The 20,468-nt window shown below is 35.5% G+C and overlaps 1 protein-coding gene and 1 long non-coding RNA gene across 3 annotated transcripts; one reads left to right on the top strand and one right to left on the bottom strand.

The window, feature by feature from the left end:
• Nucleotides 1–2,961: 2,961 nt before the first annotated feature.
• Nucleotides 2,962–5,268, bottom strand: LOC131042166 (G-type lectin S-receptor-like serine/threonine-protein kinase At2g19130). Its single transcript, XM_057975500.2, has one exon. It carries the CDS (start codon nt 5,266–5,268, stop codon nt 2,962–2,964), a length of 2,307 nt encoding a protein of 768 aa, XP_057831483.2.
• A 2,910-nt stretch (nt 5,269–8,178) lies between these two features.
• LOC131042229 (uncharacterized) lies at nt 8,179–18,630 on the top strand. Of its 2 annotated transcripts, none has more exons than XR_009372707.1 (2): nt 8,179–11,174; nt 17,928–18,630. It is a non-coding gene; the product is annotated as an uncharacterized LOC131042229 (long non-coding RNA). The 2 variants fall into 2 exon arrangements; XR_009372706.1 differs by having other exon boundaries at nt 8,179–17,782.
• The last annotated feature ends 1,838 nt before the right edge of the window (nt 18,631–20,468 follow it).

The following is a 20,468-nucleotide window of genomic DNA, read 5'->3' as shown; positions in this document are numbered from 1 at the left end:
CAAATATCGAAAGTGATATTCAACAATCAAATTTCTTAGCACAATACTATTATACTTAAATTCCGATCTTATAAAAGGGTTTCAAAAATCGTTTAAAAAAATTATAAGACTTTCCACTTTCATTAGAGTAAGGGATCCATGAACAAGACCACTGACTCCCATTAGAATGCATCTTGACTTTTGTGCAAGCTCTTACATTTTCCACGGTGTATATAGAAAAGAACAAAAGACCACCAACTTTAAAATACATCTTGACTTTTGCAAGAGTCTAGTTTAGTTTGAAATCTCTTTTCTTCAAGGGTGATTCTACGATGAGAATAAATGCTAATGTATAAAACATAGTTTTCACTACATAATAAATAATTTGTGTGAATAGATCAAATATATTCTTTCCCAATTGAATTACTATGAAGGATCCACAGCTTTAGAGAAGCCAATGGTTGTGCAGATGCTCTTGTAAACAAGAAAGTATTAGAAAACATTATTTCTAAAGTTCTTACGGAAGAGTAATTTCATAAGGAGTTTGTTTTGTATCATTGGTGCTTGAAGGAGAACTTTGGTGTTTCTCAGAAACCTATGTAATGGTGTTATTTCAACCCTTTTTTTCTTTGATCGATTGAAATACTTGTATTGTTGAATGGTGTAATCCCTTGTTGACTGATCATGACCTTGAGAAATTTTGAGTACTTTGTTGGCATTTTTGTGACCTTGTGGGCATTGGCATTCTTCTTTCCAAGTGGCAACCTTTTAAACATCTCCTACTCCACATTCATTTTACAACATACTTTATTGATTGGTTTATCAAGGGTGTTGTGGGTGCTGATTTCCCCCCTCTTGTTGCAGTACTATTTCTCTTTGTTGTGAAGTGTACTTGATAGGGCTTTTATATCTCTACAAATTTAGAGGGTGTGAATTTGTATCTTTCCAGATTTTAGCGTCTCAAAGGATGCATCCAACCCATTCAAAATTACTATTGTGGATTATTTCTAATCCCATTTTTTTTTTTACTAAACTCTTGTCTTGTCACAAGTATTTTGCTATCATGGTTCATATGAGATGGAAATCTCTCCACCTTTTACCATAGATTGTTGATGATAGTTATAGTTACCTCTCTTGGTTGATTCCCACCTTATTTTATCATGATGACACTTTGGCTGATGTTCAACTTGTATGCCATACTAATTATAGCCTCTACTTCTATCTTTTGCCATCCATATTTTCTTGTGATATTTTTTTGGTGTGCTAGTAATGGAGAACAAATATCCTCTATTATGCCATACTAATTATAGCCTCTACTTCTATCTTTTGCCATCCATATTTTCTTGTGATATTTTTTATGTATGCTAGTAATGGAGAACAAATATCATGTCATTTTCCGAGGTGTTTTTGGGAGAGAAATGATGATGCAAAATACTCTAGAGAGAAATTATCCAAGGTCTTATTCCCGCCCTACCCACATGTTGAAATTTATATTCGTTCGCTGGTAGGTTAGAATTCATTAGATGACCATGCAAATATAGTATACTCGAAGGTGGCTTCTAGGTTCCTCACATTTGGCATGGACATTATTTCAAACATGGAACTGGTAACACTCTTTGCAAACTAATACACCCAACCCTTCATTTTCTCACTCTTTAATTTGGAAACTAGTTTAAAAGACTACTATATTGGGAGGGGTCTATGTTTGATTGGGGCTTTCTCTACCATAAAAATTTAGCCAAATGGGGTTTATAAAATGACTGCTTTCAGGTGATTATGTCTTCCTTACAAACTCTTCGTGGTAAAGTGAGATCTGATGCTTACAAGGGATGTTTTGATTTATTGGCTACTTTTCAGCTTCTTCTAGGTAATTGTGAGGCAATTATTGATGCTTCTTTGAATGATCTACCACTAGTTGAGGATTCTTTATTGTTCATGACTGGCTTTATTGCTCTTGAAGGTTCTCCAAGTGTTTTGGTTATTGATTCTAGGGGTATCTTTGCTTCTACTATTTATGGAGCTTCACATGGTGCCAGTCCCTCCAATCCTATGAGGGTTACTCATTGTGAAAAACTTATAGAGATTAGCTTTGATGATGACTTGACTTCATCCTAAATCCTAATGTTCTATCACTTTTTGTCTTTTGACTGGGTTGGTCTCCATTTTTATGTTCCCTTATTTTTTGAAGGTCGTCATTATAATTGTCATCTTGGGGTCTATTCTTCTTCTTTTTTTTTTTTTTTGCCGGGGGGGGGGGGTGGAGGGGGGATGTATTGAGATTTCTCTGATCCTTTTGCTTCTATAGGCTTTTATTTGGTTTCAACTTCTATGCATATGGGAATTCATTTTTTTGATTTCAGTTGAATCATTTTTGTCAATATTAAAATATATTAGTGCTATTGGCAAATTGTGCATCCTAGAAAAGTCATCTGAGATCAAAATGCTCATCCAACATCCAACACAAATGCACTCTAATATGCCATAAATCGAAATCATACACAGTTTATTTCCCACGTTAACCCTTAGAGGAAAGTGATTGCAATTTAAGATCTTGCGAGATCGTACCACAATTTCAACAACATGCATACATTTAGATTCAACAACCCTGAATCATAAAACAGAAGAAAAAGATACAAGAATACAACATAGATTTGTTGTGGAAAAAATCCTTTAGAGTAAAAAAACCCTACACTCCAAAAATAGAGTCATTGAATTATTTAGCAACAAAAATAATTACAATACAATATCTAAACTGTTCTAGCCTTATTTCCAAAGGAAGAAGAGCTACTCTATATATATACAAATTTCAGAAACTTAATCCTATAATTAAGTTGTCAAATTTGCCACCTCTAACCCTTCTAGTGCCACCACTATAGTCATATTATTGACTAAGCCTACATGTGACACTCAAATGTCTACAAGATTGATGCATATATAGTCCAACTTGATTATACTAGATGAATCACTTGGCATCTGCTGAATTCAAGGTTCCATCTTCCCTTCTAGCATCCGCACCACTTGTCCCATGCTTGGCCTCACATTCTCATCCGTTGCAATGCATAGCAATCCAATAATAATAGCTCTTCTCGCCTCTTCCATATCTGCCTCCTCTACAAGCGCAACAATCTCCTCCAGAATATGTATCATATTTCCCTGAAAAATTTGCGCTGTAGCCCAGGAGGGAAAGTAGTGCTTGTTTGAATCTTGCAAGCTCATGTCCAGATTTCTTCGACCAGAAATAATTTCCAAGAGCGTCATACCAAAACTGTAGACGTCAACCTTGGGCGTGATGGGAAGACCATAGATCCACTCTGGAGCTAAATACCCTCTCGTTCCTCTCGTTGTTGTCAGTACGTCGCTGAAATCTCTACCCACAAGCTTTGCCAACCCAAAATCTGCTAACTTAGGTGAAAAATCAACGCCAAGAAGAATGTTCTCGGGCTTTACATCTCCGTGAATGATGCGATCTCTGCAGTCCTCGTGAAGATAAGCCAAACCTCGTGCGGTGCCTAAAGCGATCTTCAATCGGGTCTTCCAGTCGAGTATCTTCTGTTCACTTGTGGAATTACTAGTGAATAGTAGGGAATTTAGAGAGCCATTGGGCATGTAATCATAAACCAGTAACTGTGTAGACCCTTTTGCACAAAACCCTCGAAGTCTGATCAAATTCGCATGTTGTATGTTGCCAAGACAACTGATTTCGGCTCGGAACTGCTTATCATGTTGTCTTGAACTAGAATTCAATTTCTTTACGGCTACAAGAGTACCATCTGTTAGAGATCCTTTGAACACTGTGCCGAATCCTCCGCTTCCCAACTTAGACCTGAAATTCCTTGTTGCAATCTTCAACTCTTTGTAACTAAACATTCTAAGAGAAGACCCCGAGAAATCTTCGGACGTCTCCGCTGGTTCTCGTAGCCGATACCGTTGCAACACTAAAAATGAAACGATGCTGAAAGCAAGAGCGAGAGCTAGAACACTCACAATAATTACGGTTTTAAGTTTGGAGGAGGATGGTGGTTTATGAAACTCTGGAAGTGCAGAGGCAGCCACTCGAATGGAGACAGTCGATCTGTTGTTTGATGAAGGGTTTTGCATGTTTAGCAAATCTCCGGACCAGATTTGACAGGATCCTGAAGGAGAATTGAAAGTAAACGCAGTGCATGAGCAGTTACGCAAGCAGGCCTCCTGGCAGTCTTTCTTTGTGAGTGCAGGGTATGACGAAGCCGAATCATCAGGCAAAGTTTCACTAAGGTCGATGAATCCATCGATGCTGCCATTTTTGGCACCGCAGTTTAACGGGCTCCACCGAACACAGCCACTGGACCACCATTCTTGGGAATCCCAGGTGCGTTTGTCTGCCGGGGTGAAGCCTTCCACGCATGTGCAGAACTGAAGATTGTTGGAGTTGCAGCTTCCGTAAGGACCACAAATACCATATGCGTCGCATTGATCTCTAGGCCGATTCCACACCATTGTCCATTTAATGCCATCAAGCGAAACATATGGTTGTATTCCTCCGGACTTAATTTGTATAAATCGTGGGATCCCATCTGAGTCAACTTTATAGTTGAAATACACACCAGTGCTAGTATTTTTATAGCTGAGTCTGTGGTGGAACTGGATCTCGTGTTGCAAATCTGGAATATCACTGAATGATTCGCCGTTCCAAAGTGTGCTCTCCCAATACTTGACAGAGTTGTTCCATGTGAGCTGAATAGCCCCAGATGGATCCACACGAAACGAGTAAAGCCCAGGAGCTGGATCTAATGAGTTTTTCCAACAGACTAGCTTTTGCTGTCCACCGAACCACATCCCGGGTAACCAGGTGTCGAAAGGATAGTCGAAACTCTGCCAGAGAGTCTCAGCTTTACTGTCGTCGCTCATCATTAAAAAATTGCCAGAATCTAATAGCACAGCCCGCGAGGGCTTCTTTGATACGTTGACAGACCAAAGAGACGTACCCTCTGCATCAAACAGTCCCAGATTACCTCCGTTTGAGAGATTCAAAACGCCAGGCCTCTTTTTCGCCGGACTCTCCCTGTTAGCCACCCAAACGACCATCTTGTCTGATACTCTGGCAAACCAGATGCCAAGATACCAGTTATTGCTTCCATTTGGACTGAAAAATCCCAATTCAAACGTGCCATTTGTTGAAGTTATCGTCTGATTTCCAATAAGCGAGTCGCCCAAGGAAAGATAATCTCCCTTACCAGCATCTAACCCGTCACAGTTGTAAATTACAACTAGACCGAAGATCACATATGCTAGTATACCGTTCTTTCCCATTTCTGTATTGTTAGTTTTCATATTTTTTTGATAGGGAGAAATACTAAAACTCATAAACAAAATAGCCCTCGTTTGCGCCGGCGTCGAAGACTCGCGTGTTTGCAGGGTCAAATATGGCTGGTAAAGAATGACAAAAAAACATAATAGCAGATGTACAACTTGAAAATATCATGAATTTACAATCTTTGGCTAGTGCATTACACATCGACTTCCTGTTCGTAGTCATAGCACGTGCTTTGAATTTTGTAAACAATTCCAAGACGTCCATAAATAAGAGGCATTTGTAATGGTTTTAATGTTTTTGTCTCCTCTGCCTTCAATTTTCCCAGCCACTCGTACTATAATACTAAATTTAATATTTGTACAATGAGTTTTCAACCATATGAAAATTTAATTAGAACATTTAATTTTTTCTTGAATAATATGATATAAATATTTTATAATTAAACATAATTCTAAAACTATATTTAATACTAAATAAAAAACATATTATACAATTTTTCTACATTTTCAAATTTCCTATTCTAATTGTTATTAAATGAAAAAATAAAATACAAATTCATTCATAAATTGTGCACTCATATGCTACACAATTGACAACCATATGTTGAAGTTACAACTAAATGGTAAGACATAAAATGATGAAATCATATGGTGTCTTCTATACTTGATTATATCTATTGAAAAACACTTTAAAATAATATAGAGTTGTTCACATTGTTTTAATTGAGAATTTGAATTTAAACAAGCTCTCCTAATGATAAATATTGGAGTATGTAATTTGACAATATAGAAAAATGAAATAGAATACTTGATGAAAAATAGAATAGCTAGATTTTTTCTCCTTCTTACATCATAATCATTTGTTACTATTAATTTGATTACTTAACTCATTTATTTAAAAAAAAAATTAATATAATAAAATTATTTTAAGTAAATAAAACATTTCAAAATTGAACACTTAACTCACTCTTCATTGTAAAAAACTTTCGATTTAATACAATAATTTATAAATAAATAAAAAACCAAAAAATGTATATTGTTTAAATAATTTTATATATAACATATTAATATGTTCCTTGACATTTAACCTCCTACTTCAATTAAAAAAATTATTAGCCAATAAGCTATATATTGTGGGTATTGCCCACCGACATTCAATAGTATCATGTCATTTTTTTCTCGGTGACAAATATTTTCATTGTTGGGCGCTTGAAAACATCTGATGTATGAAATGAAACCTGAGAGTTTTCTCTAGACTCATCTCCCTTAAGGCTATCTTTGTTGTCTAAATTGTGTGCATCATAGGTGGATAAAACCTTAATGGTGCTAGGCATTCCAGACGCACCAAAACAATTATATAGCAAGTTGATCAACCAAGTTCAGGATAATGTGAAATTCAATCCGATGTATGACCAATTGTGGGCTCCCATCTATGACCCTACGCATCCCTACACTAAGGACAACATTGCCAAGGGCATGCATAATGACAAACTAGGTTTTATGAAAGACGTTGCCATTGAGCTCTCCATGTTCGATGAGCAAAAAAATGCTTTTCACAGGTAGGGTTTTATTTCTACCATGCACAAGTTTCAACAAATATATTTCAATATTTTTATTTGAATTGTTTCTTTGGAAATATTAGAAGGACACCATATGATGTTTTCCACAAGTATGGCTATGTCACTGATCCTTTCAGTAGCCAACAATATAGTTGGAGATTTAGAAGCTTTGATGTATAATTTTGCTTTTTCTAGGGATTTTCTTGTTTAGGTTTTTATAGCCTATGTCTATCATCTATGTAGATAGCCTTATAGAACACTACATCTATTGTCTATGATAATTTCTTAATTTTCAAGAGACGCCTATAGAGATTATATGGGTATCTTGAATATAAGTATTACTATTTCCAAAAATAAAATATTGTCTTTGCAGTCTAAATTTGTAGATGAAATTTTGCATCCAACTACTCTGGATCAAGAAGTAGTCTAAATTTGTAGATGAAATTTTGCATCCAACTACTCTAGATCAAGAAATATATGTATATATATCTTTAATTAGATAAGATTAGATTTTTTTAGTTTAAAGTTGTTTTGATTAATAAAAGCAGGATAGGTCTGTATTATTACACATCTACAAGGTGACATCTAGAGTGCATGAGGGATTCACAACCAACAAAAAAACCCTCACTATAACAAAGCAAAAACTCAAACAGGGCAACCCAAAAGCTAGCAACAGAACTAGAAAACTAGCAAAAATAGAAATTGACCAAAACCAACAAAAAAAAACAAAACAAGAACAACCACCTAGTAAAGACACAAAAAAACGACCAACTACATGGAGACAATCTGAAACAAACTCAACACTTTATAAAAAAAAAAATAGAAGAAGAAGACACCTTCTTGCTCAAACTAATCCCGGATCCAAAGCATACCAATGAGGAATCAGGGGTGGCTTAGTTGCATAGCTGAAGTTGTAGTGGACTCCGTTTGGCATTCCTGGAATTCCATTGAAAATTTTGCCATCCCAAATTCCGCTATCCCAATACTGGACAGAATTGTTCTATGTTAACACAAATTGCTTAGCCCCAGATGGATGCACATGGAACGAGTAAAGCCCAGGAGCTGGATCTAATGAGCTTTTACAACAGACTAGCTTTTTCTATCCACCGAACTTCATCCCGGGCAACCAGGCCTCTACAGGATAGTCCAAACTTTGCCAGAGAGTCTCACACTACTACATAAAAGAGGTATTTGAGATATTTATTCAAAACAATATATTAGTATTGTCTTAAATTTATATTTTCAGTTTAATTTATATTTTTTATTGTTTAATTGTCTTAAATTAAGACAATAGGAAAAAACTTTCCCTAAAATAAAATTATTTTTCCCTCTTTACTTCTAACTCAACTCATCAACGTAATATGTCTCTGCTCTTTCCCTCTTTACTAGTTCTAACTCAACTTATCAATGCATGTCTCTGCTCACCGACGATAGGGGCATAACTTTTGTGCAACTCTTGCTATTATTGTATTCCATGATCTGAGACTGCATCTCTCAGGTTCTCGGTCCATAATCATCATTTTGTAATTCGATATTTCACGGCATTCAATATCAATGGCGGGATCGCGGGAAGATATGGAGGGGTTCTATTTAACCTGCGAAATCCGCCCATATTTTCCCATCCGGCTAGCAGAGGCAGGAGCTACGGGGGAAGCAGGAGCATCGGGAGTAGAGGCGGGGACGGCAATAGAGCAAGCGGCAATTGATCTTGAAGCCATAGCCCAAGCTGGGTCGAATCCATTTTTCGAGGGGTTCCACATTTGCATGCGAAAAACAAATAGTTTGTACCTAATTGAATGCTTTGGCTACTGCTGCTAAAGTGTAGACACTGTTGGAAGGGCCCTCCTTGCAGATTCATTCGCATCAGGAAATCCTGACCTCACAATGCAGTAGTTTAGCTTCACATGGCTAGGACAATGCAACTGTGAATGTTCAAAGCTTTAGGTCTTCTGAAACCCTAGCCACACAGTACACTATAAAGGTAAAGTGGTCCCTTTTGAACTTCCTGATGATTTGATTGAAGTTATTTCTGAATGTAATGTTAAAACTATTATCCTGTTCTTTCTCAAAGGAGTCCCTGGATTATTTTAAATGGACCCATAATAACTGGGAATGGATTATAGAGACTGTTTGGGGATTTGGAAGAGATAAAACAAACAATTTGTACTTGATGGAATGCTTTGGCTGCTACTGCTAACGTGGAGGCACTGTTGGCAGGACCCTCCTTGCAGATTCAGATCACTTTACCTTCTTGCGTCTCAATGGTTGACATGGTTGATTCTAGAGCTGCCGAAGTGGAGGCATCTTGGGTTTTGACATTTCGATTTGTTGGGGGCAAGGCCGGTTGGGAAGACTCATGAGGTCCTTTTAGATGCATAGATTCCACGTTTTCAAAGCCGATCATTGGAATGGGCATTGGATTTGATGTGGTCCCTCTTGGCGTTGTCAATTTCTGGTTTGCCTTGATACCTAGCCTTTTTTTTCATTCTTTTTGGCTTAATCTTCAATGAAGTGTCGCCTCCAGGGCAATCAATCTAGGCAAAGAAGGAATCCTGAGTGCCTTCTCTGATTTCATCAGGTCAAGCAAATGATATCACTTTACCTTCTCACATCTTAATGGTTGACATGGTTGATTCTGGAGCTGAATAAGTAGAGGTATATTGGGTTTTGACATTTTGATTTGTTGGGGCCAGGGTCGGTTGGGAAGACTCGTGAGGTCCTTTTAGATGCATATATTCCACATTTTCAAAACCAATCATTAGAAGGGCATTGGATTTGATGTGGTCCATCTTTGTTGTCCGTTTCTGGTTTGCCTCGATCCCTAGCATTTTTTTTCATGCTTTTTGGCTTAATCTTCAGGTGCGTTGCTTATGATTCCACATTTGCATGCGCGTCTGCCAGAGCATTTCCAACTTTAATAGCTGGCAAAAACCCATTTTTTGGAACTCTCGCTATCATCGTATTCCATGAGACTGCATCTCTATGAGGTTTTTTTATCAAACAATTTAAGTGCATTGTCTATGATTCCATTATTTCACATGTATGTCTGGTGGGCAGTTGGAACTTACAACATATGATAAAGATTATTCATTCAATGAGAGACAGACCAAATGCAGTTAGCTTTTCATCCTAATGATAGATAGATAATTCTATTTCCTCCTCTTGTGTGCACCAAGACAATGGCTAGGGTTGTTCAATCTGGCTTTACGCCTGTCAAATGCATTTTCTTGACAGTTTCTAAAGCCTTTCCAACAAATTCATTTGTGCACCTTCTACAACCATTTCATTCGTCAAGATGACATCTCTTCCAGGCATTCTGTTAAACAATCCACGTGCTATCTTTGTAGATACATACTAGGTAATCTTCTTGCAAGAACCTAGAATGGTGTTTCATGTTTTCTGCAGCTTTGATGTTTCTTTATTCTCAAGACTCCTGACTCGGGTAAAATTTTCCCTTGCAAACACTCAATTTTGCAGTGTTCCAGGTTAAAGGGTTTTCTCTATTGCTACTGAGGGAAGAAGAGCTGTAGAAAATGAGCTAATTGGTGCTACTAGCTGGAGGACAGCTTGAAATGATTGTCAATCACCTAGCTTCGGTGACAAAACTGAGCTTAAGATGGCAAGGGCAATATGACGTGAATCGTGATCAAGAAAACGGATATCACCAAAGGCAGAGGACGCCAAATCTACATTCATAGCTTTGTAAAGAAACAAACCAACAATGTTTAGAATATTCCTGCAAAAGAAAACAAGTTGGGAATTCCTTTACCCTACAAGGTCTTTGATCTGTTGCCTGTAATTTGTATTGGGTGTCGGTATTAATCCATGGGCATTAGAAACCATCGTGAATCCCCATCCAAACTCTACCAATGCAAAAGACACAATGAAAACACAAGGGAACACCACTAAAGAGTCATCCACATGCCAGTTGAAGCAGGGTAGAGAAGTCATGCAAACTAGATGATGGTCTCTTTTTGTAAAAATATATTTGTCATAATGTAAAATGCACGAGTTAAGAACTTAGAAGTGAGCTTATAGTTATTCTTTCTTACATCTAACATATTGTTTGTAGTGGTGTGAATGTCTATACAACACTTGCTTCAGCAAGTGGTGCTTTCTATGGCCCTCTACATGGAGGGGTGAATGAGGTATAGCTGGGTTATCTTGGACTTGACGTAGTATTGTGTTAATCTTTGGAATCTTGGATAACCCTTCTACCATTGATTTTATTCTTTCAGAACACGTCTTGAACCTCCATGGAAGATGTATATCCATCCTTATTCATGTCATACACTCCGATGCATCATGAAGCAGTTGATCCTCATCATGGCTTTGATTCATTAGGTAATTATACAACCATGTACATTCATTAAATATAAAGAAAGAATCTTGGCTTTTAGAAAGAGGCGTCACAAAGGATTTAAGTCTAGTTCTGATACAGATTCCACCAGACTATTTAAAAAGCAATGTATTTTGTGTAATGTTACCTTGCCCTCTCTGTTTTCCGCAAGGATACCATACATTATACACATTTCATCAGGCTGTAGTGAAAGTACTTACTCATCTCTGTAAACTGCCATGTAATTGCAGAAGTCTGTCATATTAAATTTTCTTGATATTCTTTGTCAAGCTCAACCATTCCACTGAGCTGGTGTATAGATTCATTAGTGATAACGCTTCTTGTATATGCATTCTCTTCGGATGGAGTTCCAACAGAACCAGATCCACTATTTACACAGCGATTTGCATCCGTCCTTAGTTTGTCTTCTTGAAATCCAAGAATGTTTTGATGGAAAATACTCTTGAACGTATCAGTCTTTTTCATATAGTTCTTATTGGCATTCACTTGTCCTTTCAAGTCCCGAAGCACGTCCGTTGTCTGATTTATTAGTAAAGACAACTCATCATTTTTTTGTTTTCCAGTGGAAATCATGGCCATAACACCAATCCCTACTCCATAACTTAGCCTTAAATCACCTGCAAGTAGAACAAAACCAAAATAGAAGTTTTAATAAACTAAATAGAGATTATACCATTTATCTCCCAAAAAAAGAAATGATGTTTAATCATCAAAGCTGTGATCTATAATGATAGAGCATTTTATTTTGCATTTGTGCTTTTATAATGCACGGGGCTTAGATAAACAACACACAAATGTAGCAAATAGAAACACAACATTCAACCATTGAATGAGCATCAACAAATATTCAACCATCCTATTCACATCTAATTTGATTTGTGCCCATTTTAAATATATCAAAACATTTAGCACTCGGAAATCCTAAATACCAGACTGTTTTATTGTGGGAAAAATTGAGTAGAATAAAGTTAAATGAGCATGAAAATCACAGTTTACAACCTTTAAAAGTGAAAAATGCAAGTTATTCAAAAATTTCAATAAAAATAACAGTCAACATTGTTTTCTGAAAATATTATAATTTTTCATGACATATTCGTCTCCACATAGACATCTAATATTTTATAAGAGATTGCAATGTTTTTGAAATATTTATGTCCATTAGTTGCTCCAACTAATGGAAACATAAATATAATGAGAAGTTAGATCTTTATTTCTAACTTGCTTTTAGTTTTTCATTTCTAAAATAATTTTCAACATAGATCTAGATTACTTTTACCATAGATTAGTGTCTAGATAAAATAAGCCTTTGATAATTAAGCAGCAGTTGTTACACATTTGCAAAGGCTAATCTTGGGACTACAAGTGTAATCACAATGCACAGGAAATAATTCCAAAGTTTTTTCCACTTTTTCCTCTGCAGTAAACCTCCTTTATCAGTAATTCATTTCTTGAGATCACCGTAGAATAAGATTTTGATTGCTACAAAATAACAGTTGTTACACATTCAAAAAGACTAATCTTGAAACTACAAATAATATTATTGTTCTCCTTTCCTAAAACCGAACATAGAGGGAAAAGAAAACGATGAGTAATGTTTATTTGTTGGACACAGACTAGAAAGCCAAGATGGGATCTTGCGCTAATGAATCCCCCATTAATAAAATACCCAATAAGCTTCAAAAGATATAAAATGCTGAAATTGGTTGGAAGGAAAATACGCGTGTAAGATTTGATGATAGCAGTAAGTGGAATTCTTCATAGCTTCCCCAGTGTGGCGAGGCAACCATGTTCTCCAGGAAGATCTGTGTGTGCTATCTATTAAAGTCTTTTTTTAACACTCTCACTTTGATACCATGCCATTGATGGAACCCCAAAATCATTTGAACCATTGGACGCATCAAAATATGTGTCCCAGTTACCATGTGTTTCTTGAGCAAACAATTTAATTGTACTAAATTTGTCAGGTCATTCAACTCAAAAAAACATCCTGCAGCATATACATATCCATAAGGCCATTCCACAAAAAATGGAATGTTCTAGAAAATCTTCATACCCTTTACGTTCCTTTTCACATAAAGGCTTTGTAGAAGAATTCATCCATATATCTTCATCTTAAAACTACATTTTTGTATATGGTTAAAGACCTTCAGCAAAATTGAAGGTTATTCTAATATTTATTGGTTAAAGGGTATATTTTATTTCTCTTTATTGGGGAAAACCAATTTAATTGAACTGCTCTACTTTTCTCATATTGTTTCCCTTTTTACGAATTTTTCAGATCTGATATTTTGATTTTCTAATTTTTCTATATCAGATCTGAACATTCTTATGTTTTGATTCCCTTATCTCTTCTGATCTTTGATTTGTGTGCCCTAATCACAAAGAATCTATCACCTTCCATTTAAGAGGAGGCCCAGGTTAAACACAACAATGGCCTTGAACCGAACTGATGCACCTCTTATTTTGAAAATTTCAACACTATAGTCTATCTTAATGATGAGGTTCCCATATTGCGACCATAGATAAGAGGGGTATTGCTCATACTATGCAAATTCTCACAATGATAATAATACTAATCCTTCTGATCTAGTTGATCTAGCTTATACCCATGACGAAATCATCTTTCCCTTTAAAACTTAATCTTCACATAAAAAAATTCCAGTATGTAATTCCAGTGGTATCTAACTGTCTTTTAGGACTGTTGTTGACTGATCTACAAGACTTTTAAGGTTTGTAGTAATAAAGATCTCTATGACTAACAGTGGCTCTCATGTGTTGCTAACCATAATCTCACTCAATGGTAGCTGAGACAAACCATATTCACTGTCTTTTAATGCCTTCTAAGCTACTATTATAAGGTGCTCTTTCTACACTGTTTGTAGGCTGCTCTATGAGTGGATTATGACTGCATTTCTTATTTAAGACACTGTGATCTTATGACAATGAGTATATTACTACACAGGGGGCTGTGACTAATCTATCCCCTTACTCAGAGCTACCCTTAGGAGTGATTTGATGACCATGTTACCTGCGTAGATAACTGCTATCATACATGTTACCTTAAGACTAATTAATTAATTTGTTCAACATTTCCCTATACCACTTTCTGTCTTTTCAAATACACAGTAAAGCAAAGGTTACTAGATCAAATAACGTGTTGGATTTTTCTCCTTTTCTATTCTATGTTGGTACATGACATTGTAGATAATAGTAATAGGACGGTCATTTACTCAATGTCAATTTTTCCCTGACCTGATCACTTCCCTGTGCAGGACTGTGACTGCTTTTACTGTACTTTGTGGCCTTAATGACTTATATGGACTGTATATTACCCTTCAGGCTTACACTCTGTTGCAACAAGATTATTAATGGAATGAAGGTGCTGTCTCTGAGAACTACTGTGTATTGGCTTATTAAAACCCCCAATCTGAAGCTCAACTGAGACATTTTACTTTTGACTCTTTGTTTGAATGCAAACTTGAGATTCTTCTATGCTTGTACTTATGAAAAATAAATGATTTTGGCCTCCTAAAGACTCCAAGTCACTTTGGCTTGAAGCTACAAAATTCATCTTTTGAGCTTTAGAGCTTCGTTTCTAGCTCTTTATGTCTTTCTCTCAAAAGGTCATGAGCCTCCCTTATGACTGTTCTAAGCTTGTTCATCTCACTGCATGATAACTTGATTATTGACGTTGTTCTTCCTTCATTCTTGGTTGGGACTGCTCTTGTTCTTCATGAGGATTTGGATTATGCTTTATGTCTATCCACATGACTAATCCGAGTCTCATGTCTCAACCAAAAGATTATTCTATGTTTGAGGATACTGTGACAGTGATTTTTCTCTTAACTGCTTTCTATGCATAATAGTTCAACACTATGTATTCACTACCAATGATTTCCATCTTTCTCAGCATTCAATGTCTCTTTATGACTGGTTTTTTGTTCTCAATACACTGCTCATTGTATTCTTGTAGTCTCTGTCTTCGCACTGTAAAAAACAACCCAACACTCATGACTATATATTTTGATGGAAGATGTTGTTCTCTGTTTTTATTGATTGTCTTTAGCTCTGAGATAACTTAGACCTATGCATTGATCTGTGGCTTTGTATAGTTGACTGTGAATGTGGCCTTTTCTCTTCATATCACTATCTTATTTCAATCATTGTCCTAGAGTTCTAGTTGCTACTCAAGAGGGTTCATTCATAAGTATTCTCATTGCACTCATCATGCTCTATTAGGACTGCCTTAATGTCTATTATTTGATCTCGGGGTTGCTCTGTCATGCTCTCATGTTCTCGTTGTCCTTGGAGTATGCCCTTGATGTCTTTTCATGACTTTAATCTCTGATCGGAAACAGTGACTGTGTATTTATTCACAGACTTGCTACAACTTGGTACCATGCACATAGCTCTCCCTATTTTCATGGGCCTAGAACTCTCAATTCATAGCAACCATTATCACTGGTAAAACTCTTTGACTGTTCTTGACTTCAAATTTATCCTGAGAACCCTGCTTCCTGCACTGTTGCACTGTCCTTTATGACTCTGTGTCTGTGAATAGGATTCCATGAAAACCCCCCTTTGTGTCTAAAAACTTGAATAAGAAACTCTATTCAATCGAGAACAGGATCTCTACATTCTTTCACTGAATGCCATTGACCGTACACTGATTGTCATTTCCCTATGGTCAATGGCATTCACTACTATAACTTCATATGAGGATATTGTTTGCTTGAGGAGGGCAATTGTTATGCTCGGAATAATACCCTAGGCTTGGAGAGTAGAGTCTTACAACAATACGGCGATAAGAAACACTAGCATTCTAATATCTTCTTTTTTCTATCTTATATGATCTAGGTTTAATACTCAGACTGAGCATCTCTTTTGAGCAATTTAAAGAAAAAATAAGAAATTTATGCATGTATAGTGACTTTTGCTTTAATGAATGTGGTAAAGGAGTTGAGATGCATGACTTGTGAAGGGAACTGCATCAAGCTTAAAATAGTTCTATACATGGCTTAATCTTCTTGATCTTTATGAATCACAACAACTTCTCCTCCTTTTGGAGTCCATCACACGTAGAATGCCCTGAAGTATCTCATTAGCTGATCAAAATCCGCTTTGAACTACTCCTCAACTATTTCTTCCACACATGCAGCATATCAAGTTACACTTACTATGTGGCTATAAGGGGAAGCTTTCTCAAATCTGCTCATTAGCTACAACTTCCACCATAGTTTGATGTGACAAATTAAGCAGAGTTTAGGGCTTCATCTTCTTACTATGAGAAGTCTATCACACATAGAATTAATTCAAGGTTGCCTCAAAACTCATGATGATAGCTCACTTTTTACTTCAAGGGCTCTATCTCTTTCATTGACCCCATGACTTGTATTCCCATGTACTATTTTAGTAGGTAAATCATGCTTCGGAACATGCCAAAAAAGTCTACTTCTTTTGCCTAAATTCAAGATACACTAGTTTTCTAGTTTTGTGTTATAATTTTAAGAATAGTCCACATGGCACATACAAATGAACTATAAGAGTTGTTTTGCAAAATAACACGTGGATTCAAACATCTTAGCTAATGCAATTACGTAACCCATCTGGGTCCTTTAATCCTTATTTTCAAACTTGAAGTTAAAAAACATATAGCATATCGACCCCAACATGTGATTAAAGTGCAGACAAATTACCAAAAAAGGACCGGGGTCTCAATCCTTGTGTATTTGAACAACTTTTTGCTTGAATCCAAGAGGCAAGTCAGAATTTGTATTATTGCTAGGACTAATTGATAGAAGTAGATGGTCTATTTTTTCACTTATTGTTGTACCCTGCATTGAAATGGTGTTCTCATTTATGCATCCCTACACTCGTTTCTCCAAGTGACTATGTTATTATTGTGTTCACAATCTAGAATAATTGTTGTTTCTTTCTTATTACTTACTTATGCCTTAGTTTTCCATTTTGACTTTTGAAATCATCGCTGGCTAATTTTATTAATCTTCATCATTGATTGATGCTTGTAATCATCTTCGGTAATATATGAAGCATACTAATACTTATGTTATTGATCGATATTCTCCAGTATTATAGGGGCACATTCTGTCTATAATTGATTCAATCATTGTTCTATCTTGACTTCAATGCTTTAGATGAAATTTATGTTATATCTCTGTTGATGCCCTTCTTGTTTGGTATGATGGTCCATTGCTTAATATTTGTATCTTTCTCTTATGTGGATCGCTGGCTTTAATGGCTTGTTATCATTGCTATAGTTGGCTTAATCAACCTATTAATAGAACTAATGTATAATCAACTCAGCTCGTTGTCTTTGATCTCTGTCTTTTATAATAAATATGAACACTTCTTATTTATACTGCTTTTATGGAGTTCTTGGGTCGCTGTATTATCATAGTCATTTGTTGTTTTCTAGGTCAAAGATGGGGATATGACACATTGTAGTTGTGTTAGACCTCTACTTGTTGTTATCAAATTGCTAAATGTTCAATTATCCAATTACACTGTAAGCATGGAACTTAGAAGATTTACAAGAAACTTTGCTACTTCTTTGAATGTGTCTCCCACTCAAGTAAGTCTTTTTTAGTTTTGAGAATTGTGTTTAGCATGACTTTCTTGGTCTTTCATTTGAGGGGATACTTTCTTTTATGTTGCTTTATCCTTTTAATGAATCTTTTTAGAATATATTTTTACTCGTAGTTTTTATACTATGTCAGGTGGTTCCTGTAGCAAGATGGGGTGGAAATATTATTGTCAAAAATGTGGATGCCCCTGTCCATATTTGTCAAAAAATGTGGCTACTTGGGTTTCATTTATGACCATATTTGTATGGTTTCTCCTTGGCGAGAGAAAGAATATGCCAATTGAAGAAAACGACATTGGTTGTGTAAGAAGTATGTCAGAGATGTTGATTTAAGTGATGATGAAGCAGATGATGCCTATCCCAAACATGAAAGTGGGTGGTTTTACATTAGGATCAACTATAATTTTTCTTCTAATAGTTTGCCTTTCTTAATTCCATGGTTTCAGCTGCATAACCTTCTAGTTGTACTGAGCCAAAGCCCCATCCAGGATTGTAAGCTACTAAAAATTCCACAATCAGCCATGCTGCAAAAAATGGATTGTAAGCTGCTAAAAATGTCTCTATCCAGTCATGTGAAGTTTCGTTTTATTGTGCTCATCTATACTTGTCAAAAATGTGGATGCCCCTATCCACCGTGCATGGAGTTAGTAGTATTGAAGGATTTGGCTTGTGGCCATAAGGCAACTATGCGTTGCTGTGAAGACCCTGCTACCTTCTCTTGTAAAGAAGCTTGTTGTGAAGACTTTGCTACCATTTCCTGTATCCAATATCCTCTAGAGAAACACCACATCATTATGTAATATACAGAACATTGAAAATAAATAAAATTAATAGGGTATTCCTTGTTCATAAGTTTGTTATGGTATTTTGTTCAGTGTTTTGTAAGAAATTAAATATTGAAAATAATTACATTGAATCTTGTATTGCTATTTGGAAACATTGAAGGTTGAAACTACACACAAATATATTTAAAATAAATTATTTATTTTTTTAATACATTTTGATTGAAAACTACACACAAAATATTTAAAATAAATTGTTTATTTTTTTAATACATTTTTTTATATTGTCTCTCTAGAGACAATAGTTGAGATCTAAAGACATATTGTCTCTCGAGAGACAATATGATTTTAATCCCAACTATTGTCTTGTCTCTCTGAGACAATATGTCTTTAAATCCCAACTTTTGTCTCTAAAACTGAAATTGTCTCTACAAAGACAAAAATACTTATCTTTTATATTGTCTTTATAGAGACAATTTTTAAAGACGATAATTTAAGACATTCGGCCAATATTTAAGACGATAAACAACATTTGTTTTGTCTAAGTTAAGACAATTTGCTCAAAAATTGTCTTAAATATTGTCTTAAAACACCCCTCTATGTAGTAATGTCAGATTTATTGTCGTCGCTCATCATTAAAAAATTACCAGAACCTAATAGCACGGCTTGTGAGGGCTTCTTCGATACGTTGACAGACTACCTCCTTTTAAGAGCTTCAAAATGCCAGGCCTGTTTTTGGCGGGATTCCCCCTGTTAGCAACCCAAACGACGATCTTGTCTGATATTTGGGCAGAAAAATCCGAATTCAAACTTGCCATTCTGTGATATTATAGTCTGGTTTTCAATAAGTAAAGAGAATCTCCCTTACCAGCATCTAACCCGTCACAGTTGTAAATTACAACTAGACCAAAGATCATATATGCTAGTGAACCGTTATTTCCCATTTCCGTATTGTTACTTTTCATATTTATTTGATCGGAATATATAGGAAAACTTGAAATAAAATCAGCCCTCGATATTATTTCCTTTTCATATTTATTTGATCGGAATATGTATGAGGCGGCCTTAACGATAATAGAGATCCTTTTCTTTCCCCCACTTTCTTTAACGGTTTCTTTTTGTGTTTTTGCTCTCTACGGTTTGTTTATTGTATTTTTGACTATATGGGCTCTCCCTATTTGACTCCTAAGAGGGTGATTCTCTAAGTAAAACAATTAAAAGATAGATTATTATGTCTTTTGTTTTATTAAAATCTTTTTTAAATGAGGTAAGTTGTAGCCAACATTTAATTAGAAAAATAATTAAACTAACAATTTGATTTTTATTGGATAAATAAGAAGAAAATAACTAGACATATTATATTGAAAGAAAAAAACTTTATTATCTATTCCAAATATTTTTATAATCTATTCCAATAATCACCATTTTATTAAAATTAATTATTACTTATACACATCCATCTTATTTCATTTCCTTGAATTAATGCCAATATAAACAACCATCATAAATTATCAATTCACTTCATATATCAAAATTAAGACTAATATAAATAACCATTTAAATAAAATAATCACATCAACTACCAATAAGACAAACTAATCAACAATTACAAAAAAATAAAAAATAAAAAGAGATTTACCTAAAGAAGCTCAAAAAGATATTTTTTAGTAGTATTAAACAACACACTAAGCATTCACCACTTTGTGTAGCTCATATGAGTTCCTCATAATCTATTCACCATTTCCATTCCCATTCATTCATGTTTTTAATTTATATGGCTGCAAAATGATTAGATATCTAAAAATTTGTGTTGAGCCAAGTATTTAATAGCTCTAGAAAAAAAACACACACAAATACACATATTTGTGTGTACATATGCATACACATACACA

The sequence above is a fragment of the Cryptomeria japonica genome, chromosome 5, assembly GCF_030272615.1.
Source record: "Cryptomeria japonica chromosome 5, Sugi_1.0, whole genome shotgun sequence".
NCBI classification, from domain to species: Eukaryota; Viridiplantae; Streptophyta; class Pinopsida; order Cupressales; family Cupressaceae; genus Cryptomeria; species Cryptomeria japonica.
This window is presented reverse-complemented; position numbering and strand designations above follow the sequence as displayed.

Coding starts and splice junctions, on each gene's coding strand:
- LOC131042166 (XM_057975500.2), bottom strand. CDS start 5,268: ATGGGAAAGAACGGTATACTAGCATATGTGATCTTCGGTCTAGTTGTA.